At 46.2% G+C, this 23,719-nt stretch overlaps 1 protein-coding gene across 1 annotated transcript; it reads left to right on the top strand.

The window, feature by feature from the left end:
• The first annotated feature begins 578 nt into the window (after positions 1-578).
• BATF (basic leucine zipper ATF-like transcription factor) lies at positions 579-22,588 on the top strand. Its single transcript, XM_079125766.1, has 3 exons — positions 579-867; positions 3,233-3,337; positions 22,227-22,588. Exons 1-3 carry the CDS (start codon positions 805-807, stop codon positions 22,434-22,436), a joined length of 378 nt encoding a protein of 125 aa, XP_078981892.1. The 5' UTR covers positions 579-804; the 3' UTR covers positions 22,437-22,588.
• The last annotated feature ends 1,131 nt before the right edge of the window (positions 22,589-23,719 follow it).

The following is a 23,719-nucleotide window of genomic DNA, read 5'->3' as shown; positions in this document are numbered from 1 at the left end:
CCTCCTCTAGAGAGAGTGTGCGCTCCCTGCTAAGAGGCAAGGCCATGAACGGATTCCAGCATCCCTTCTAGAGTTCCCTTGCGGCTTTCAGGTGTACCCAACCTCTTACCTTGACAAGAAAGGACAGTGCCCTTGGGCCACTTTGTCCCCAGCCCACACTGACTGGGTGGTGAGAAAAGCCCAGACCAAGACAGGATGGGCAGCTGTTTTTAGCTGAAGTCCAGGAAGAAATCCCAGCCTGACCGTTTTATTTTGGTTTAGAACTCAAGTCGTGTGACAGTGGAAACTCTTTCCCTGTTGTCCTCTCCTCTCTGCCGTGTTGACAGGAGACTGACTTGCTAATTCTGACTGGGGGTTTTCCCTGCCTACCTGTTTTTCTCTTTTATCTTCATCAATTGAGAGAGCTGCTCTGCCTTTCAAACTGGCGGAAGGCATCTGGGGTTTTGTGGATTTTTTTTCTTTCACATAATTGTGGGTCTTTTCCCAGATCTGTATTTTCTCTCAGACTACCTTCTAACTTGTTGAAGTTTCCGCCCATGTGACTTCCAGCATGAATTACCAGAAACCACAAGAGAGAGCGCGCGCAAGCCCCGAAGTGAGCGAGATGTCCCTGTGGGGAGCAGTCCCCCTGCACCCCGGAGCAAGGAGGACGAAGGGGGTAGAGGTGGCTGCAGGGCCAGCAGGGGAGGCATCTGTGGAGGGTGGAGGGCTGGTGGGCCAGGGGCAGTCAGGACGGGAGGCCAGCTGGTGACCAGAGAGCCACAGGCGTCCGGGGCGTGTGTGAGGGCCTGGAGGATCTCAGCCATGTCTCACAGCTCTGACAGCAGCGACTCCAGCTTCAGCCGCTCGCCTCCCCCTGGCAAGCAGGTAGGGTCCCCTTTCCCTCTCTCCTACCCTCTGACTCTCCTGGGAGGCAGGAAGCGGGGCAGGCTTTCTTGTCCCACACAGGGAGCTGCAGAGGGAGGAAGTGGCTTGTGGCATGAACACTGTATTAGACTCAAGACATGGCATCTGCAGTGAAGCCATGCATGGCGGCAGAGACTCTCAGCCTGCCCCCTATTCTGCCAAAGCCCATTTTCCTCTCCACTCCCCAAGGGTGCCCACAGCCCCTGCCTCACAGCTGTCCCACCATGAAGCTTTCTAAGCAGCAAAGGAGAAGAGGAATGTCAAGGTGGTCCACTCTTCTTGACGGCACTAGAAAAGTGACCGGTGGCTTTTGAAGTGGGCTGCTGGCATGCACAACCCACATCCTGGATGTGTTGCTTCCCTGGAAGAGTCGACAGGTCCCAGGAGAAAAGTCTTCCAGGTGGGGTCTGGGAACGAGCTGTCAGGAGGAGGAGGAGCCCAGCGCAGGGGATCTCTGCTGAGGTGCTGCCTCTGTCGCTAGAACAGCCAACAGGGAGAGAGATGCTGGAGCTGCAGCCGATACCTCTTTTTCCAGGAGCTTCTGAACAGGAGGAAGGAAATAAAGGGAGGTGGCCCTGGAAACTTGTGGAAACATTTGCTAGTAGCTTCCCTCAGCTCTGGGGAAGTGAGGGAAATCGAGGCAGGGATTGTGGAGACTTTAGAATCCAGATTGATTGCCAAGTCAGGAGTTTTCAGCTTGAGTTGCCAAGATATTAGGTGCCCTACTCTCCTCACAGCGTCTGGGGGCTTTTTCTCTGCCATATTCTTAACATCCTACCCTAGGGAAGTCCTCCTCCTTCTCATCTGATATATCTCCATGGATTAAAATCTTCCCCACCTCTGCGGCTTAAGCAGTGCATTCTTTCCTTAGCATAGATATTCAAGAGGCTTTCAAAATGATCAGCCAAAATGAAAGAACGCAAACATCAGGCCGAGCATCTATCACTAGCAACTAACCAAAGAGCAGGGGGTCTGGAGGAGTCCCGGTGGAGACCTCTAGAGGGCAGACCTTCCAGTCTCTGTTCAAGATGGTATCGGAGTGGCTCAGACTGCCTGGAAGTCTGTGCTGTGTTCTTCTTAGGAAGGAAATTACTCATGGCTTCCATGGTAATCTGGTCCCCGGTCCCCCTTAGAGGAAGGGCACGCCCTCCTATCTAACCCGGTGTCCTCCTACGGCAATGGCCTGGGAGTGCTGGACATGCCGGGGTGCACGGTCTTGCCTGAGGATCTGTGCCCTCTGCCAGCAGGGCTGTGCAAGGCAGCAGGGCAGGAGCTGCACAGGTTCCTCTCAGACGTCTACACTAACCCACAGCATCCGGGAGAAAGCTGGAGGTAGCAGAGGATGTGCCCATCTATGGGATGTAATTAGAGCACCCAGGGCCCCTTGTCCCTCCGCGCACCCCCCTGGACCCCACAGCAGATGACCCCCCAATGAGCACATTCTTTCTGGCATTTCATTTATACTGGGCGTTCTGCTCGGGCGTGGGGAACATCGGGCTGGCTAAGCACAACGAAGGGAACGAAGGAAAAGAAAAGGCAGCTCTGGGCTGGTGCCTTCTGCCAGGGATGTGGCAGAAGACCTCTTGGGGTACAAAGCAGTGAGGTCACTGGTGGTGAGGGGGTCTTGGGAGGGCTTCGGATTCAGCACCAGAAGGGGCAACACTGCCAGATGACTTCAAGCTCCTGGGCCAGCTCGTAGAGCCTCAGTTTCCTCCTGTGTACAATGGAAACAACGACGCCCACTTCGCAGAACTAGGGACTTAAACCAGAGCACCTCTGAAAACACCTGAGCAGAAGTTGGCACATAGTAGGAGCTCAACAAGGTTTTGGGAGGAGAAAAAAGAAAGAAAGAAAGATAACAGCCAAAAAGAACAGCAAGGACGTTCTGGGGGGAAAAAAAATAGAGGGCAAGGGTGGAGCAGCCCTGGAGAGGAGGAGAGGCATAGACTCTGCTTTCACTGGTTTCACCATTGCTGCCCAGAATAGCCCTCGTGTGGCGTGGCGGTCTCATGCTGCTTCTTACAGCTTTTGACCAAATAAAACATAGAAAGACCTGAGGATGTGTGACAGGGTATGGGAAAGTATGCTCCTATGGCTGGAGGCTTCTGGAAAATAAGGGGATGGATGGGTGCATGAAGAGATGAAGACATGGAAGAATGGATGAATGGGTAGATGGATGGATGGATGGATGGATGGATGGATGGATAGAAGAATAGGTGGGAAGATGGATGGATGGAAGGATGGATGGGTACCAAATGCCACAAAAGCCTGCTATAATTCAGAAGAGAAGAGCAAACTCCTAATTCTCATCATCTCTGCCTCCCAGGACTCTTCTGACGATGTAAGAAAAGTTCAGAGAAGGGAGAAGAATCGCATTGCAGCCCAGAAGAGCCGGCAGAGGCAGACGCAGAAAGCCGACACCCTGCACTTGGTGAGTGCTGAGGCCTTGGGCTTTGCTCCCCAAAGCCATGGACCCTTGACCACAGCTTTGATTCTGCCTGTGTGGGGATGGGTAGGTGGGGAGAGTAAGTGGAGGGTGAGGGACAGGGTGAGGAGGAAAGGGAAGGCTCTCCCATGATGTATTTGAAAAGTTTTGTAGCAGAGAATGTGCCAGAGGATGAAAAGAGAAATGAACCTTTCTACCCAGGAGAGTCAAAGAGTGGATGTGTGGGTATTGGAAGCCCAGAGGCTGGGTGGAAGGCAGAACCACCCGCTTGGAGAGGGGACAGCCAGGGAGAGCTCCATCCTCATGAGCCACCGAGAGCAGAAGGTGGACTGACTTGGGGAGGAATTTAGATGTTAAGTGCTTTGGGGAGCCTATGATCCTGCAGTGCAGGGACCACACGAAATCTCATCCCTTTGGAGGGCAGCTGGGGAACCACCCAAATGTCCTTGCATTTGGGACAAGGAAGTCTACAGAATGCTACATCTTACTTCTTTACTCTAAGCATCATTAAAATTCTAGTTTGAAATTTCTATCATTAACGATATGCCCGTGTGGAAGATGCAGTTTCAAGTGCACACATCTGGGCGGGTGCCCATCAGGGGGGATTTGCCACTCGTCCCAAGCTTTTCTAGAGCAGTTCTGATGCTCGACTTGGGCACAGGGGTACTGGGTGGGGCTGAGGGACAGCTCCACTAGTGGGCTGAGGTCCTAGAAGTGCTTCTAAGTCCGGGCTGTGTGCTTCATAAAGCAGAGCTGCTTCCGCATCTTCACACCCTACCTTCTTCCCTCTCCTGGCTCTGCCTGTAGCTGGCTTCCTGTTCCACCAGCTCTTACTTCACTGGTTCCTTCCTCTTCCATCCACTCGTCTCTTCCTCTAGCTACTCCATCTTCCTGTCCTTCCCGAAATATTCCCATACCTCTAATATGCTGGCACTTTCTTTCAATGGTAAGAAATACAATTGGCACCAAAAATGAATAAGGTTGTATTTATTTGGATGATCAGTATGGCAGCTGACTGGTTAACATGACTGTTTTAACCTCATCAAGAGTAAGATACAGTTTTGCTGGACATGGTGGCGCACGCCTGTAATCACAGCGCCTGGGGAGGCTGAGGCAGGAAGATTGCAAGTTCAAAACCAGCCTCAGTACTTAGTGAGGCCCTAAGCAATTTATTGAGACCCTGTCTCTAAATAAGATGATAACCAAAGAGGCTGGAGATGTGGCTCAGTAGTAGAGTGCCTCTGGGTTCAATCCCCAGCACACACACACACACACACACACACACACACACACACACACACAAAGGAGAATAAGATACAATTTTAAGGGGGAAATAAAAAGATGTTTCTTCATCTTTGTCAGGAAACCAAGAACAAGCTGCACCAATCTCTCTGATTGATGCTTGTGCTTTATTTGAAATGTACCTGGCATATCCTCCATTGCAAGCTAACAGTTTTAAGTTCACAAATATGTGTCAAATTAAAAAAAAAATGAATGGCACATCTATACTAACTGTGATCAACAGTCTAAATGCTAAGCCATTGCTGTCCCTGCTACTGGCATGCTTCCCGTGATTTCCTGTGGCTTAGAGTCACAAGGAAACACTCCCATTTACTATTTTAGACTTGAACATCTATGATCTGTCACTTTCTCTGAGTCTGGTTCTTATTTGATATTCTTTGGAGCAAGCAAATATCAACTTAAAAGGCTAAAAGCTTCTTCTTTTGTACAAGTCGACGATGTCCTGAGACTGGCAAAGTAAACTGTATATGTTTTTAATAATTAAAAAAAAAAAAAGAAGTGAAAAGTAAATAGAGGTTGGCAGCTCAGACAGGGTTTGAATCCTAGCTCTGCCAATTGTGATCTCTCATCTGTGTGACTGACCTTAGAGACATTTCCAATCTCCCTTAGACCCTGATTCCTTACGTACAGGAGGGGAAATAATGGTAACTGCCTCATAGGGCAGTGAAGAGAAGGAGCTCACTCAACACAGTACCCGGCACACCAGATAGACTCCAAAACTTTAAGCAAGATTCATAATAACAGTTACTAGTATAAGAAGCAAAATTTTAAAAATCACAACTAAGTGTCTCTCTCTCTCACACACATACACACACACAGACACACACACACACACACACACACACATTTTCACAAAATCTCAGGATTGAGAAATTTCTTTAAGGCTAAAATGTTTAGGCACACTTTTTTTTCCTTTCCCTTTTTTGGTACTAGGAATTGAACCCAGGGCCCCTTAAACACTGAGCCACCTCACCAGCCCTTTAAGGGCCTCATTACATTGCTGAGGCTGGCTTCGAATTTGTGATCCTCCTCCCTCAGCCTCTTGAGACTCTGGGATTACAGGCATGTGCTACCATGCCTGGCTCAGGCACTTTTGATGTCCAAGAAAAGATCTGGAAACTTCTAGTGATAGATAGCTCCCTCCCTTCTAACACATGGAGAGGAGAACCCCTATCTTGAGCTGCACCCCTCTCCCTGTAAATCCATAAATCCAACCCCCAGTGTCTGTCCTCCCGCTTGGGGACATATCAATAAGCAGACAAAATCCATAAATCCAACCCCCAGTGTCTGTCCTCCCGCTTGGGGACATATCAATAAGCAGACACACGTGCCTCGTTGCCGCAGCAAGGTTTTTCTTCTCTGACTCAGCTGGCCTGGCCTCTGTAAGGCAAGAGTCAGAACCGAAAGACTTAGCCTAATTATACTGGTCGTGATTCTCTGGGGTTAAACTCTGGAGCTTGGAGGTCGATGGAGCCCCCAGTCATGGGGTGAGCATGTCCACCCTCGCGCCCCAGCCTCAGCCTCTAGAATGCTCCCATGCCCCCTGCATCTGAGCACAAACTCCTCACCCACTCCTTTCTTTTGAGCGCCACTACATTCATCTTCACTTTTCGCCCAGCAAGGAGATCACATCATAGTCTACACGGCAAGCCCATGGACTGCTGTCAACAAAATTTGGGTTTCTTGTCTTCTGGTGGGAACTTTGGACAGCAGCTTGTGAACTGCCACCACCAGACAGGGAGTTCGGCTGTGGTTCACACTGCTCATTTCCTCTTGGTTGACAGCCACCCTTCTTTTCCATGCTCGTCCCTCTCAATCGCATTTGCAATTCAGGTAGAAGCTTCAGCTCACCACCTGCATCAGGGTTCAAGGCTGGGTTTGCCCTTGACTCCTTTCCATGCTTGCTACACATGCCACCTTCTGGAATGTTCTGTAGGACCCATTCAAAACTTGGCAGACCAGGTTTTAGAAGCCACAGTATCAAATAAGGACCACATGTATCTTAGGGTTCCAGCCTCAGATGTTGGGGTGACATTGTTTTCCTGGTTTCAACTGTTGTCTATCTTTAAGTTCCCAAGGAATTGCCTTGTCTCTCCTGAGAGTTAGGGATGCTGGCTATGGGACATTCAGTGTAGCTGTCCCTTTCATGGCTCACACCAGCATGTGGATTGCTTTTAAAGTGACAAGGGGGAAAGAACATCTTGTGATGATTTTGTTATAAAATGAGCCAACCTGACACATAGTGGATCAGGCAACTTCTTTCATAATTGGGACAAAAAAAGAGACCACGTATGTTTTTGGTTCTTCCGTTTAATGTCTCACATGAGTGCCCATCATACTTAGTTGGTTTTTCTCCCATGAGCAACTGCAGGGTCCCAAGTGTAGGGTCCATTCTATACAGTCCAGACGTTGCCTAGAACAAGAAAGGCCTGACTTGACAGTTAGCCCTAAAAATCTCAGCAGCTAATAGGTGGATCCAAGATAATCAGCTGAAAAAACATTAGAACTAATAAGAGAATGGAGACAGCTTCCAAAATTAAAAACAAAAAGTAATGTCTTTCCTATATGCAGACCATAACAAATTAGTAAATTTAATGGAAGGAAAAATCTCAACCACCACCACCATCAAAATATATAAGAAAGGAATAAATTCAACAAAAATCATGAAGGGTTTAATTTAAAAAAAAAAAAAAAAAAAACTTTTAAATGATCCTAAATGACTCTTTAAAAATTCAAGTACTAAAAAGAAAGATGTATCTTATGTAAAGCTAATATTTTCATAAAATTAATCTATAAATTAATGTGATCCCAATAAAAATTCCCTAGGGTCTTCTGGGAATTGGGGAAGACCTCCATGAGCTATTCTAAGTTACCAGTGGAAAAAAACTATCTGAAAATTGCCAAGAAATGCTAAAGAAGAAGGGTAGGTAGGGATTAATGGACTAAATTCAAACAATTTGGAAAAGACAAAACATTGAACAGGACAGATTACAAAAAGAGACCCCAAAACAAATTCAAAATTTAAAAATCAAATACCTATGAGAATTCCCAAAACATTAGAACAAAAACAAAACAACCAGATGACATTTCAAACCAGTGAGAGAAAACTGAAATCTTTAATAAACAGAGTTGGGACAGCTGACTAGTCACTTGGGGAAAAAGGGAAAAGCTGGCTCCTCCATTCCTCATAGAACACATAAACTAAATTAAAAAAAAAAAAAAAGGAAACTTGAAAAAAAAAAAAAAACAATGAGCATTAAGAAATTTATCTTAGCATGAAGAAGTCTTTTCCAAATAAAATAAAAACCCCAGAGATCACCAAGGAAAAGACTGACATACATTAACTTCGTACATCAAAAAGTGAAAATTTCTCTATAGTTCAAAATACTATATGAAAAATCAAAGGCAAATGATAAACTGGGGGAAAATAACTGTAACATTTATGACCAAAAAAGGCGTGTTTACTTAATATATGAAAGCTCTTATGAATAGGAAAATGATTAACAACCCCAAAGAAAAATGAGCAATGATTATGAATAGGCAACTTCCAGAAAGAGAGATAAATATGGCAAATAAATGTGTGCAAATATGCTAGACCTCACTTATATAAGGAAATGCCAATGAAAGCAAAAGTGAGATTTCTCTGCCAGATTGGCAAAAATAAAATGCTGTGAAATCATGATGTTGCCGAGGCAATGGAAAGGCTGTAGGAGTCTAGTCAATGCAACCCCAGTCAAGGACAGCTTGACCGTGCCCATTTCAATGAGAAGCACACATGCCCTGTAGTTCAGCAATTTGCTGTTGAAGAGTCTGTGCACAAACACGTCCACAGATTATACAACACTGTGCATTTTAAAGATAATCATTGCTGCATTGTTCCTTATAGAAAAGACTGGAAACAAGCTAAATATTCATCAGTAAAGGAGTGATTAAGTAGATTAGACTTTGTCCTTTCAGTGGAATACTGTGGAGCTATTAATGAGTTACAACTGAATGTGCTGATCTGAAAAGATTATCAAGTTTCTATACTCTTAAAGGAAAAAGGTATAAATATGGCACCTGGGTTTTCCACTCTGTGTTTTTCATAACAAGAAAAACTCTGGGTGCATAATTGTACAAACAGAAGTTTTCAAATAGATTACAAAAAAAAAAAATGTGTTGATGATTTTTTTTTTTCTCTGAAAAGTAGGAATAAAGATCTAAGGCAGGAGAGAGATACTTTCCTTTTTAAATCTTTTTTATTTAATCAATTGCTATTATTTTTATAATATAGACATTGAAATTCTTGACATTGATCATTACTACATCTGCATTGAATGCCTTCTTTTCTACTTTTGATATCACACATTGAACAGCTCTCTATGGTGACATTTTAACTCTTGAACTTCCTACAAAAATCTCTCAGGCCTTCAGGAGAACCAAATGTTGTTTGGGATTTGAGTGATCCTAAGGTCCACTGTACCAGATGGCCACCATCAGGGAGGCAAAACAGTTTCCTTTATGTAGCCATCCCTGTTGATTGTAGTGACTCTTGGGTGCCTTACAGTGTGGAGGATTTTGAATCAATGTTAAGTCAGTGGAAAAGAGAATTAAGATCAATTAAGAAGCATTGTGGCCAGGCCCTGTGGTGCACACGGGTAACCTCCCTATTCTGGAGGCTGATACAGGAGGATCTCAAGTTTGAGGTCAGCCTGGACAACTTAGCAAGACCATGTGTAAAAATAAAAATGAAAAGGGCTGGGGATGTGGCTCAGTGATAGAGTGCTTGTGGAGCAGGTACAAGTCCCTGGGATGAAACCTCTGTATTGTTAAAAAAAAAAAAAAAAAAAAAAAAAAAAAAAGGAGGAGGCAAAAAAGAAGAAGGAGAAGTGTGGATCATGAAGAGGCTGAACATCGAGATGGAGACAGTTGGCAAGGGTAGCTCAGAGATGTGCTGCTGGCAGGTTCAATCTGGCCTTGGGGGTGGAGTGGGAAGCAAGTTAGAGTAATAGGGCCGAATTTGGAAGCTGGAGACCTAGGTACTCGTTTAGACGGAGATGGGCCACATGTTTACCCAGGGCTGATGCGTGAAGGAATCTCACACTCATTTAGGAAAAGAGAGGTTTACAAGTTCCAGGATACATGTATCATGGTCACATACGACAGAAAAATCTTGAGTGTACACTACACAGTAAACAAAGCTTTGAACTAATGCTGTGAGAAATAGGGTGTTTACAATTAGAGGGAGACTGAGAGATGAAGAAACTCAGCAAAGGTGTTACCCACCTGGGCCTCCTGTAGGATGGCACCCTCGCTCCTGGATTTCTGGGTAGGCCTGGGACAGAAGGCAGCTCGGGGTCCTGTTTCATCCTGGAGTTCTTTTTCTTTCTCTTGGGGAGACCAGGCCTTCATGTTTATTGGCATAGAGAAGTCAGGGGTCCATAAAACACCAAAGGAATATTCTGGATAGATCTACCTTTAAAAAGTTCCATGTAAAATCAGTGAAGCATCTATGAAAAAGAGATGCCTCTCTTGGGCTTCCACTGCTATGAATTTCTTTTAAAAAAAAATACAATAATTGAACACGATTGTGTATCAAGCACTGTGTGTTGCGTGCTGGCTGTATCTCATTCAGTCTTCACAGAAGCCTTATTTGATCATTCTCTGTGTTAGGTCAGGTCAACTTGTCCAAGGCTACTCAGCTTGCAACTTCAGAACCCATCTTCCTCACCCCTTCGGCCTCCTTCTCCAAACTTCCATGAAGATGTTCATCTTCCCTAGATTCTGTCTTCCTTGAATGTCTACTTGAATTTATTTTCTGTTTCTTAAGCAACATCTTCCAAAATTCACACTTTTTCCCATCCATCAATAATAGGCCTAGTCAAGAAAGTAAAGATATCCCTCTATCAATCAAAACCATTCTTCGAGAAAGCTATATAGCAATAAATGTTAACATCTTACATGAGAATGACCTTTGAAACAGTATTTCCACTTACAAGAATTTGAAGCAAAAATGATATATAAGGATGCTCAATTCACCAGTATTTGTGAATAGTAAACACTTTGATAAGGTGTTTGATAATGCTTTAAAATTGGGCAGGTTGCTAACAACAGAGGACGCATATTAGAATACACTCATACCATAGAATTTTATGCTGCTGTCCAAAATGACTATGTAGATCCGTATGTATCAACTTGGAAGATGTCAGTGGGAGAGCATTGAGTGAAAAACAAGGTAAATTATAAAGAGTATGTAGAGTAAAATTCTGTTCATGTAAGTGAAATCTGTGGTTTGGGGAACAGTTGCCTGTATAAAGAGATGTCTGGAAGGATATTCTCCAACATGCTAATAGTAGCTGTTTCTAAGTGCCTGAGTTTCAGTAATCTCCCTTAAGTACTTTTCTGCATTTTCTAAATTATATCGAATGTGTGCCATTTAGAAAAATCAGAAGTAATCTAAAATAGTCTAAAATTTTGAGTATTTTATTTGGGGGAGAAAGACGTGCCAAAGCAATTCTTCACCTGACTACTTATCCCACTGAGGATGGATCAGCGTGTTAAGTGTGGGGAATCGAAAGGACTGGTCTTGAGACTACAGAGAAGCCAGTCATAAAAGGATCACGGCGGACTGGGGTGGTGGCTCAGTGGTAGAACACTTGCCTAGCATGTGTGAGGCACTGGGTTCAATTCTCAGTACCGCATGTAAATAAATGAATGAAATAAAGGTCCATTAACAACTGAAAAAAAAAAAAAAAAAAAAAAAAAGGATCACAGGGCCCAGGTCACGGCTGTCATTCAGCAGACATCTTCCTGAAGCACAGTCAGCAGCAGCCAGGCTTCCTTTCTTCTCTTGAGAAAAGTGGGAGTCTCTCCAAAGAACCCAGGCTGCTCAGAGGGTTTCCTAGTCTCTTTAGCTTCCTGGGGTGATGCGTTGGATCCAAAGACCTCTTCAGAGGTGGGATGTCGGTACGAGGTCCCATCATGGGCCCACATGGTGGCTTTTTGGAGGGAATAATAATGATAATGGTGATACTCTTGTTCCTTGAATTACAGAATTCAAAGGAAACCCAGAGATCTTTCAGGCCAACCTGTTGTGTGGCCAACAAGGACACCTTCTCAAGGACACCTAGGAACTCAGACCTCTGGCCTCCCCCCACCCCCAAATCTGCTTTTGTTTTGTGCTATTTTGCTGAACAGAGCTTTGCTAGGTAGGTGATGTTGATGCCACCTGTCCTTTTGCAAAGGAAACACTGAGAACGAGGCCATCAACCAGATGCACAGAGAGCCTGGGCTCTCGGCATCTCCAGAACACTCAAACAGTGCGAGACCAGAAAGAGAACTCAAGGTCCAGAGGTGCTGAAGCTTCCAGGTGTCTTTATTCAAAAGAAGTTTTAAAGTAGTCACCCAAAATTAAAAGGACAATGACATTTGAGGGAGAATAGTTGCATCAAATTAAATTAATGAAGATATAACATTTATATCAAGAAAGAACATCTTTTAAAGAAAGACATCAAGACTCCCATCAATAAGTGGGCAGAGGCTATGAACTGAAAGCTTACACAACATTTTCCCTACCCAAATGAAAATAACCTAATTTTCTATTCCGATTACGAAAATGATACACACTAAGGCAGGGTTTCTCAACTTTGGCTATTGACATTTTAAGTCCAATAATTTTTTGTTGTGTGTGTGTGGTTATCCTATGTATTGCAAAATATAAGATCTATAATCTGCCCAACAGATGCCAGTAGCACTCCCTCCCCCAGTCAGACAACCAAAAATACACACAGAACGTGTCAAATGTCCCCTACAGGGAAAATCACTTGTGGTTGAGAATGCTACATTGAGGCAGATGCAGAGAAAGTCGCTCTTCCTCCTTAGTTATTGATTACTGTAACATTAAAGTGAAATTAAGAAACCTTCATAAAGCTAGTTGGCAAGAATAAATTATTCAAAATTAGACCCCTCAACCACTGCTCTGTGCCCCATACTATCAGCTCCATGCACTGTTGTCATGAAACTGCACAAGTCGTCGTGAAACTGATACACGCATTGATTTCTGGTGATTGAAGGATTGATTTTTCTGTCCCTTGCTCCACTAATCTCTCTCCTAGGAATTTATTCCTAGAAAATAATTGAACAAAGACAAAACCCAGAATGTATCAAGTCATTCATTCCAGCATTTATTTCTGCTAGTGAGATTGTGATAACAACCAAAAGGTCCAACATTAGAAGACCAATTTAAGTAGAATGTGGATCATCAATTTGTTGAAATAACCATTAAAAACAATACTTACAGTGAATGTGTAGATGTGCCAAAGTTACAACAGAACACAAGACACAAATTGTTTATGTACTATGGTTGAGATTTCGTAAAAATAAGTACACATGTTAACTTAAAAGGACAAGAAGACAGTATGTACAAATGAAGGCAGGTATATTAGGGCGCCAGGGACCATGGGTGTTTTAAATTTATTTTTTATTTGTGCATTATAATTTTACATAACGGTAGGGTTCATTTTGCCATATTTATACATGTACATGACATGATTTGGTCAATTGGTGCTTTTAATTCTTTAAAACCATCTTTAATGTAGTCATACTGTGCATTTTTATATTAAAAAAAGGAGGAAATGGCCAAACAGAGAGTCCAGGGAACCCTGGAGGAAACTGAGGAAAAGAACAGAGAGGCAATGTCATTGAGCTAGAATTTCAGGAGTCAGGTTTTGGCGGGAGTCCTTATTATTTATCCTCTAAGCAGAAACCCTTTTAAGAGTTATAAAGGGTACTAGAAAATACTACACCAGGGAACAAGTGATCTGGGGCAGCCCCATATGGCCATCCTCGACTTAGGGGAACCAAGGAAGGCAACCTGGAGCTCTTATGAAAACTCAAAGGCAATGATAAAGTTCAATGCCAAGCTGAGGGCCCAAATTCCTAGGGCCAATAGGCAATGGCCCACATCCAAGGACCCTGTAACTCAAATATTTTCTGGGTACTTGGTAGGTGCATTTGTTCACTAAGAGGGTAGGGGGCTACAGAATGTTGTCCACGCAGAGCCCATATTCCCAGCCCTGGAGTTCATGTCTGAAGACTTGATTCATCCACTCAACAGGCATTTCCAGTCTTCCCTGCAGATATAGTTAGTTCTAGGCACCAAGAATAAGCAGTGACTAGACAGCCTGGGTCCCTGATTTCATGCACCTTGCATTCAGTCTGAAGTCTAGAAAACAAACAAATAAATGAACAAGTTAATCACACCAAAATGGTTCAAAGAAAATGAAATAGTACAATGTTGAAAGTGGTTAAGGGACAGGATGGGACAGTGACCAGGGAAGACCGTCCTGAGGCCCTAACACGGGAAATCAAATACAAATCAAAGAGCAGGGTCAGCCAGGTGTGGTGGTGCACACTTGTAATCCCAGAGAGTCCCAGAGGCTGAGGCAGGAGGATCACAAATTTGAAGCCAGTCTCAGCAATTTAGTAAGACCCTGTCTCAAAATAAAAAATATAAAAGGCTGGGGATGTGGCTCGGTGATAAAGCTGAGCTTCAATCCCCAGCACACACATACACACATACACACAAAGCTGGAAGGATCTGGGGAAAGGGAGCTTTCCGCAGAACCTTGAGGCCAAGCCCCAGAAAGATGCCCAGTCGGGCAGAGAGAGTGTGGAATGAAGAGTAGGAAGGCAGTTGAGCTGTTGGAAGCAGGGACCCAATTGGGGTGGTGGTCCACAAAGCTGATTCTAATCCTGGCTTGGGATTTCTCTAAACCTAAATTCTGATCACAAATGGGAAGTAATAGCACCTCATTGAGCTAAATGAGAGCAAACTTAAAAACAAAGCAACACTATATTTTCTCTTCTGCATTGGAAAGAAAAGTAAGTCTAAAGATGTAAGGCAGGAGATCTGCCTTAGATTGGTTTGTTTGTTTAATGTGCAGCGCCCAGCCCTTCTTATAAATCATTCCATGTGTTCTCATGCAAAAATGTGCATGCCCTTCTTTCTGGTTGTTTATGAGAACTTTAGAAACACCAGCTGTCTCACTGTCTTGGCTTCTCACCACGACGCTCGCGTCTCCTCTGGTTTGGATGTGGAAGGTCAGGTCCAAGCTGGGGAAATTACATGCAGAGTTCTGCAAGTGGAATCATTCTGCTCCTCTCACTCCAGGGCTGGGCCTTTAGAAATAAATCTCTCAGGTCCCTTTGTAACCCTCCCAAGTTACAAAGCAGAAGCAATTAAAGTACTTGAATATTGGGTCAGAGATTCCCTTGTGATATCACAAGTCTAATTAGTAGATTTTCTTATAGGTACTTTTTAGGTTTTGATAAATTATTACGGGTTTCAAGTTGGCTGTCAAATAGACATGATTTTATTGAACATTTACTATGTGGCAGGCACTGTCCTTGTCACAGAGGACAAAACAGTGAAGACAACAGCAATAGCCCTCATAAAACTCAACAATCCCAAGGGCAATGAATATGATAGTTATAATTACTGAGATTTGAACAGATCACCTATCTCTTGCCTTTCCATCATAAGAATGAACTGCTGGGCTACTAGAAATTGTGTTTACCAAATATAGTAGTAATATAATGACAAAGTGATTAAATGGGCATTTTCTTTTAGGAAAAGCAAATTTAACTTAGAGGTGTCTCTCAACTCTTTAAAATTCTTTGTATTTACATTTTATATTATTATATAATAAAATATATTTAATAAAATAAAAATATAAAGTATATGCTGGCCTGGTGGCACATGCCTGTAATCCCAGCAACCTGCGAGGCTGATGTAGGATGATCACAAGTTCAAGGTCAGCCTAGGAAAGTTAATGAGACCCTGTCTCAAAAGAAAAATAAAGGACGGGGGTTGGGCACAGTGACACACCTGTAATTCTGCTAGTTCAGGAGGTTGAGGCAGAAGGATCACAAGTTCAAAATCAGCTTCAGCAACTTAGCAAGATCCTAAGTAACTTAGTGAGACCCTGTCTCAAAAAAAAAAGAGGCAGTCAGGGTTGGAGCTGAGGATGTGGCTCAATGGTTAAGCTGCCCTGGGTTCAATCCCAGGTACCAAATAAATTAAAAAAGGGCTGGGGATGTAGCTTAGTGGTAAAGTGTCCCTGGGTGCTTCTATCCCCAGTGTGTGTGTGTGTGTGTGTGTGTGTGTGTGTGTGTGTGTGTGTGACGTACTTTACTTATAAAATAAGTATAATAAAGTTAAACACTGGCATTATTATATTATCTTTAAAAGGCATCTGCTAAGAACATGATTCTCAACTTGGCTGAACATGAGGCTCACCTGGGAAGTATTTTTTAAATCTTAATTTCTGTGACCCCGCCCAGAACAATGAAGTTGGAGCTGGGGATGGCAGGCCAGGAATGAAGAGCTGGCAGTGAGCAGCCAGAATCAGGAGCAGGCCCCTTGGCACCAGCTGGCATACACCCAGATACTCGGTCCCAGTGGCCTGCTGGCTTAGAGCAAACCCAACGCTTCAAACCTTTGCTTTAATAGCCATTCCTGGTTGTTTTGTTGTTTTCTAAACCTGGGTTCGCTGGGGGTTCCAGCCGGGATTGCAGTCGGTCCCAGTCATAGACAGCCGGCAAGTGGAGTGTCAGCTCAGTTTGAGTTGCTCACATAACAAGAAGCCCAGAAGTCTGCAGAGCAGGCTAGCGAGGAAGAACCAGCTCCTTGGTCTGCACAGCCATCCTCAGCATGTGGCTCTCATCCTCAGGGTGCACTGTGGCCACTGAACTTCTGGGCAGCTGAAGGAGGGTGGCCTTTGGCCTTCGCAAAGAGGCGTGGCCTTTTCTGTGGGGAGGGCAGCTTTGCTCCCTGCCCCCTTGCCCCATCCTGTACTTCTGATTACATCTCCTTGGTCAGAATTCTGTCACATGGCCACCCCTTGCTGCAAAGGAAGCTGGGCATTTGAGTGACTCTTTGTTCCAGAGTCTCTTTTCTAGAGGAGAGTAAGGGAGAGGGAATTTGGGAGGGATGCCAAGCAAGCCATCCTAGGGCGTTTTTCATGTTTTAGGTCAATGAAACCCTAGTCTACCAGCCAAGCAATAGGGTGACCTAATCCTGTTCTCTAGACAGGCCCCTGAGGGTTGGCTCTTATGGCCCTAGAGCTTCAGCTCTAAGACCTCCAGAATTGGCACGTTCGTCATTCAGTGCAAAGACCTGTGGTTTGGCAATTCCTCTCCTCTCCTTTTAGGGTGAGAGGCAAGGGTTAGGGCTAGTTTCTCCAGGAATGGCGGGAGATGCAGTCACAGATCCCCCAACTGCTTGGGAAGTATCATACCTTTCAATCTGAAGCCTTTCCGGGAATGGTGGGCTCCCCACTCTGTGTGTAGGGGCTGGCGGCACCTGATGGAGATCCAACCCTCACCTGGCTGTGAAGGATAAACTTCAAATACAGTTCTCTATTTAAGTGTGGGTGTGAGCTAAAAGGTCACCCTACCAATAGATGACTGTATCTACTGTAGAGGAGGAAACTCACAGGGACTATTTTCACCCTTCTGGAAATTGTGATGAGAAGATGCAAGGAGAAGGTCAAGGCCCTAATCTGGAGCTGGCAGGGAGAACCAAGCCCACTCACAATGCCTGGAGAGTCCCTGCTAGAGCCTGGGGCCAGAGCCCAACTTGGAAATGCCAGCCTGTCCTTAGTCTTCGTCCCAACTTGGTTGCCTGAGTGTAAGGGAAGTGCCAGGGGATTCCCCGTCATTTGAAAGCTCTTTAAGTGACCCCCCTCTTCAGCCCCTCCAATAGGGGATTTCCCAGAATGTTCCCATGCCCCCAGGAAGCCTCCTTCTTAGATGGTTGTGGTTCGAGACAGAAGTGGCATCAGGCGACACCACAGGCCAGGTGAATTGTAAACATTAGCACTTGGATTTGCAGGAGGTGGGACCGAGAAGATGAAATCAGTAACTGATAGCGCTGAGGCCTCCAGATAATTATCAAATTTCATCAGGTTTATTATATTTATTTTTTGTGGTACTGGACATTAAACCCACTATCACTAAGCTATATCTGCAGTCCCTTTTTTTTTTAAATGGCTTTTATTGTGAGACAGAGTCTCACTGAGTCCTGAGGCTGGATTCGAACTTTCGATCATTCTGCCTCGGCCTGCCCAGTTGCTGGGATTACAGGCCTGTGTTACCCTGCCTGGCACACATGATTCTTGAACATTCCTCCCTTCAAGAGAAGGAGCCTGTTCACTTCCCCGAGCCTCATTCACTTCCCTTCAGTGTCGGGTGGACATGGCACCGCGCTTCTAATGAACAGAACAAAGCTGGAGACGAGACCATAAAAGGTAGTGCGAACCTTTCTCTAGGGTAGACTAGTTTGCTGAGAGCTCAGGTAGCACGTTTGCAATTTGAGATATTTGAAAGTTAAAAGGGGCCTGCAGATCCTCTGATCCTGTGGTTTTCAGCTTTAGCTGCCTGTCACATCTCCTGGGGAGCCTTTACCAAGCCCATGCTCAGGCTGCACCCAGACTTATTAAATCTGAAAGGGCATCTGTATGCCCATGGCTAACACTCCCTGCGGGATCCCAATGTATGGGAAAGGTTGAGGTTCATTGATTTGATCCAGTCTTCCTGTTTTAAATGGAGGCAACTGGGAATCAACAGGGTCACCCAGCCGGGACCAGGATCTCGGATCCCATCCCAGGTGACCACCAATGGAGCCCGCGATCGTCCTGTGTTCAGACCCTCTCTCTGTCTGGAGGAAGTTCTGGCCTCTGATTAGCTCTCTTCCAGAGTAGCTGCACAGGTGAGCAGCAGCTCAGCACTAGAGGCAGCTGGGCAGCTCTGTGAGTCCAAGAATGTGGCCAGCTGGAGTCCTGGTGCCCTGTTTCAAGGTCCCCAAATCCAAGATCTGGTTTTTTCGTGGGAGACCACAGGGCACTGAGGACCTCCCAGTACTCTGGAGACTTTTGCCCACCATGGTCTGAAGTCCCTCAGGTGTGGAAGAAGCAGCACAGGCGGAGCCACGCCCCCTTGACCCTCCCTGGATTTGGGTCTTTGGATCCATCAATGGAAGTTTCAAAACTCCTGAGAAAACGAGTGTCTTAGGTGAACCCTGTAGCACTTCCTCTTGGCAGCTGGCTGCCACTGACCTGTGCTCATTTTGAAAGTGAATGCATGCGATGGAGATTTGTGCCAGGGTGGGCCTCAACCACGGAGGGGTCTTAAGGACAGCAGCGGACTTCCTATGTCCATCTCAGAGTTACTGTGAGGAGCCTGATGGCCCTAAGTGAATTCCAAACGTGGAAAGCGGTGACAGAGACACCTGGAAGCAGGCTCCCTCCTCCCGCAGCATGGCAGAAGATGCGCTGGCAGAAGTCCAACTTTCCCTCCCAGGCCTCCTTCCCCCTTCCCCCTCCCTGAGCTCTAGGTTTCCAGCCCCCATGGGGAACTTAGGGGATGTTGCACCCTCTAGATAGACTACTCTCCATGCCCTGCATCACCAGTATCCCTTTAGCTATACAAGTCCTTTCCAGGGCACGCCTGCCCGAGGTGGGTCAGAGTGGACCAAGCAGGTAGCAGGCAGCAACGTTTAGGGCCGGCCCCAATCACCACCACTTCCTCCCACAAGGGAAGTCAACCCCAGCTCTGTAAGAATGGGGCTGGCAAGTCGGGTTTCTCTGGGGCCCTGGCAGGAAGCAGTCTGGCTTCCCAAGGCCAAGGCAAGTTTCTTGTAACGGGTGGTTGTTTTCTGTTTAGGGGCGGCGGGCCGTGGTTATACCGCTTTCTAGCGCTCTGGAATCTGCAGGGCTTGGGGTGCGCAGAGGAGGAATCTAGAGGGCGCTCAGCACAGTCTGCAGAGGGAGGAAGGGCCTGCTGTCACTTCCCGAAAGCTGGGCCTGCCTCTAGGCAGCGAGGTCAGAACCGGCCCACCGGCCCCTCCCTTCTGCCACGGGGTTTGCCCGGGCTCTTCAGAGACCAAACTTACAGTAAATGCTGTCACCAGTGGAAACTCTCAGAGGGCGTGAGGAAAAGGGCTCGAGGAAGGGGCCAGGGCTCCCGGCCCCCAGTTCCTGTCTTACCAACACCCCCCAGTCTCACCTCACTGCTTTATCTTACCTTTCAGTAAAGGGGGGATGCCCTGCCCCTGGGATGTGCCAGGAAACAATGAAGGGTGCAGGGAACTGGTCGACCCTACCTAGCAGAAGGCGCCTCCAAGGGTGCTGACTCCACCATCCCAGCTTCCGGGATCCCCCACCCTGTTCTAGAGATGAGGGTTTCCTTGCACTGACTTAGGTACATTTTCTAGCTAAGGGCCTCCTTCAGGAAATGTCAGATTGAGGCTGAACGTGTTTGCATTTGTCCTTCAAAACAGATGAAAGGGCTGGGGATGTGGCTCAATGGTAGAGCACTTGCCTAGCATGCAGGAGGCCTTGGGATCAATCCCCAGCACCACAAAAAGAAAAAAAAAGAAGAGAAAAAAAAAAAAAAACTAGGGCTTAACAAAGAAATCCCTGGGGGACATGGTGGGTCCAGATGATTGGCAGTGTAACTGAGGAATCCCATCTAGCTCTCTCGTGCTCATGATGGGTTACTTAGGGCAAATTTTAAAAGTCAAGTTATCTTCTATCTGATCACCGCCCATGAAATTCCTGAGCCAACTTCTTCATTCCAGCAACTGATGTTATTAACCAGTCAGTGCCCATATGATGGTCACTTTTAATGAGGGCTGGAATATTTAAAACAAATTTAACATCATATTTAACCCAGGTTTCCAAACTTGCCTGGTCATTAGAATGAACTGGGATACTTGTTAAAAACTCAGATTTCTAGACCCCTACCCTCCAAATCCCAAACCTACTAACAACCCAGTCTCCAGATTGTAACTATGGTTTTTTGTTTGTTTGTTTTATCGAGCCCTCAAATTAATTGTGAAGTGGCAAGTTTTGGACATACTGACCTAAACCAATGAGAACTAGAAAAGTAAGACCTGGTCTCCAAATACCAGGTTGTCATTTGAACTGAAAGGTAATTTGTAGGTCCTGGGTCTTGTCCCCTTTCTTGGTGGGCCTAATTAGTAGAGTGGGCCTGCTGGCTTCAATCACAGAATGTGAACCTCAAAGTCACATTGGAAATGCATTCTCTGGGCTTTCTGAAGGTGGGATTGCTTTTCAGTAATTGTTAATTACCAGAGTGCAATTGTTGATTTAAAAATAATGTATTCAGGAATCAGCACTCCTTACCCTGGGTTTTCCTGATTAGCCTGTATCTGATGGTTCCCCCAAGCAGCAGGGAAAAGGTTTTTCTGGACAAAGGACTTTGTTTCTACACAGACTTCAGACACACTGGGAAGGCAGGAGTCCCCCCTTGTAAAAAGTTTTGCCTCCTGTGGTTTTAGTTACCCACAATCAACTGAGGTCTGAACATATTAAGTGGAAAATTCCAGAAATTTCATACATTTTATTTATTTTTTTAAAGATCACAATAAAAGTACATTTTAAATAATGTACTTAAAATGGAGATACATTTTAAATAACTTTCATTAAAGTATGTTGTTATAATTGTTTTTATTATTATTGCTTATCTCTTACTAGTTTATAAATTAAACTTGTATCATAGGTATCTATGCATAGAAAAAAGATAGAATATAGTGGGTACTACATAGAGTACAAGTAGGTGCTGAACATAGTATATGTCAGGTTTCAGGAGCATCTTGGAACATGTCCCCTAAGGGTAAGGGGAGACTGTTGTACTGAAAAACTCACCCTTAGGTGGGCAGATAGGAATGGAATGGGACATGGTGGGTGTCTTTGACCCTTTAATATTTAGAGACCCTAAGTGTTCAAGAATCTGTGTGAAGTAGACAGTTAGCCATGGAGTGCATTTGTAAGACTGAGTGGAAATGCTGGGAACGTTTGGAGAACACATGGCATAACAGGATGGAAAGAAATGAAATTGGTCCAAGATGTTCTCACAAGCTGCCCTGCGTTTTCTCAGAATCCGGCTTGCCAGACAGTGTACTCGCCATGCTCAACCCACAGACACACACGAGAACCTTGCATGCGGGGGCTTTGGCAGGGTGTGCTCCCTGAGCCCAGGTGTGGATGGTGTTGAGATGTGGGGGGGCCTTCCAGAGGTGATTAGATTGTTAAGAGGGATCCATGCTTTTCCTACTTTCAAGGGATTGGATTGGTTCCCAAGTGTGGATTATTATAAAGACAGACTAGCATCCCCCTCTCTCTCATGCATGTGTCCCTTTGCCATTACCTACGTACCCTTCCACTTTTCTAACATGCACAGAGCAGCACTGGGCCCTCACCAAAAGCCACGCGGATGCTGGCATCATGTTCTCACATTTCCATAACCGTGAGCTAAAAACCCCTTCGTTCCTTATACATTACTTTGCATCTACACGCACACAAGTACATACTAATATGGATACACCCATAAACACGTACAAACATACATGCCCACGCGCACGCTGTCACGTATGTGCAAAAGTCCTCTGACACCCTCTGTGGTTGCGCTAGTGAGAAAGGAATCTGGCCTCCCCTCCCCTCCTCCCCAGCCTGCCAGCCTTGCCACCTTCCCTGACATCGATCACTAATGCTGACCGTTGCCCTCACAGGAGAGTGAAGACCTGGAGAAGCAGAACGCAGCTCTGCGCAAGGAGATCAAGCAGCTCACAGAGGAGATGAAGTACTTCACGTCGGTGCTGAGCAGCCATGAGCCCCTGTGCTCGGTGCTGGCCACCAGCACACCCTCACCCCCCGAGGTGGTCTACAGTGCCCATGCCTTCCACCAGCCTCACGTCAGCTCCCCGCGCTTCCAGCCCTGAGCTTCCTTCCGGACCAGGGGAGAACAGAGCCCCCCACCCCCGATGCTCCAGCAGGTCTCAGGAGGGGCACACGGACTGTGGCCAGGCTGCCCTCGTCCCTCAGAGCCATCTCTCCATCTGGAAACCCAGTGACAGAAGCCCAGACGGGGACTGAACACAAGGACTGTAGTGGACAGAGGGGTGTGAGGCCTCCCAGCAGGTGGCAACCAGTCAGTATGCACTGGACCTCCAAGTGGGCAGAGGCCCAAGGAGTCAGTGAGAAACAGGATGCCCGAGTCCCAGGCACAGAGGGAGGAGGGCAGGAAAGGGTGAGTTTTCTAAATAAATATATTAAAAGAAACCAGTTTGACAAGGCAGTGTCCCTCTATGACCCTGTCCCTTCGTCTACCTGAGATGATGGGCCTGTTTCAATGCATCTTCAACCTTCTCTCAGGGCATATTCTTGATTTTCCTCCCCACCTCTGTTTACCATGCCTTTTGGATCCTTCGCAATGCTCATGGCCTCCTGCTTTCTAGATTGTGAGCAGGTTGTTCTCTAGTCAGGGAGAAGACCCAGGGCGAGGGCCGCTGGAGTGATGGAAGTCAGGTGGACCCATCACCTGCCCCTCATACAGCTCCCCAGCCAGCCAGCCCCAGTCATGCAGCCCAGTCCTGGGGCTGCTGTGCGCCAGGCCTAGGGCAAGGTAATGAGTAACACAAAGGCAGCTTCTCAGGTTCAAGCCGGCCGGTCACCTCTGTTCATAGGAACTCCTGCCAGTGGGCCTTGTGCCCTGCCAAAGAGCCCACTTCCCTTAGAAAGCGCTGATAGAGTATGTGAGATGCCTGTCTCCAGGGGCCCAGAGGGCTGACCCCCGAGCACTTCAAGGGGCTCGGCAAACTCAGCATTGTCTCTAGTGTTGGCAGAGTCTGACACCAGGGTGTTCCACGTCCTTGCTCTGATGTCCACCTGCTCCTCAGAGATCCCCCGGCTGACGGGGATCTGGGCCTGCATGCCCCAGACTCAGCCACAACAGTGCCCAAGGGCAATAGTGGCCACATCCCCAGAGGCTGCAGGGGCCTGTCCACTTCTATGGCCTGGGCTCACCAACTGGGGACCATTGTGTGTGTGGCCTCAGTAACCACTCCCCGTCTCATCCATTGGTCCTTCAGAAAGACAGTCACTACGTGCTCCTTCCCTGGCGGCAGCCATGCTGGGATGAGGGGGAAGGAGGAACTGGCATTTCCCTGTGTGGGGGCCTCCTCCGCCTGCTGGCCAGTTTGAGGCCAGGTTTCAACTCTAGACT

This window comes from Sciurus vulgaris, assembly GCF_902686455.1.
Source record: "Sciurus vulgaris genome assembly, chromosome: 2".
NCBI lineage: Eukaryota > Metazoa > Chordata > Mammalia > Rodentia > Sciuridae > Sciurus > Sciurus vulgaris.
The sequence above is the reverse complement of the archived record's forward strand: the minus strand, read 5'-3'. Positions and strand labels throughout refer to the sequence as shown.

What these genes read in the sequence shown, in the direction of transcription:
- BATF (XM_079125766.1), top strand. Translation starts at nt 805, where the DNA reads ATGTCTCACAGCTCTGACAGCAGCGACTCCAGCTTCAGCCGCTCGCCT. An exon ending in CGCCTCCCCCTGGCAAGCAG is followed by an intron (nt 868 to 3,232) that starts GTAGGGTCCCCT and finishes TCTGCCTCCCAG; the next exon opens with GACTCTTCTGACGATGTAAG. An exon ending in AAGCCGACACCCTGCACTTG is followed by an intron (nt 3,338 to 22,226) that starts GTGAGTGCTGAG and finishes TTGCCCTCACAG; the next exon opens with GAGAGTGAAGACCTGGAGAA.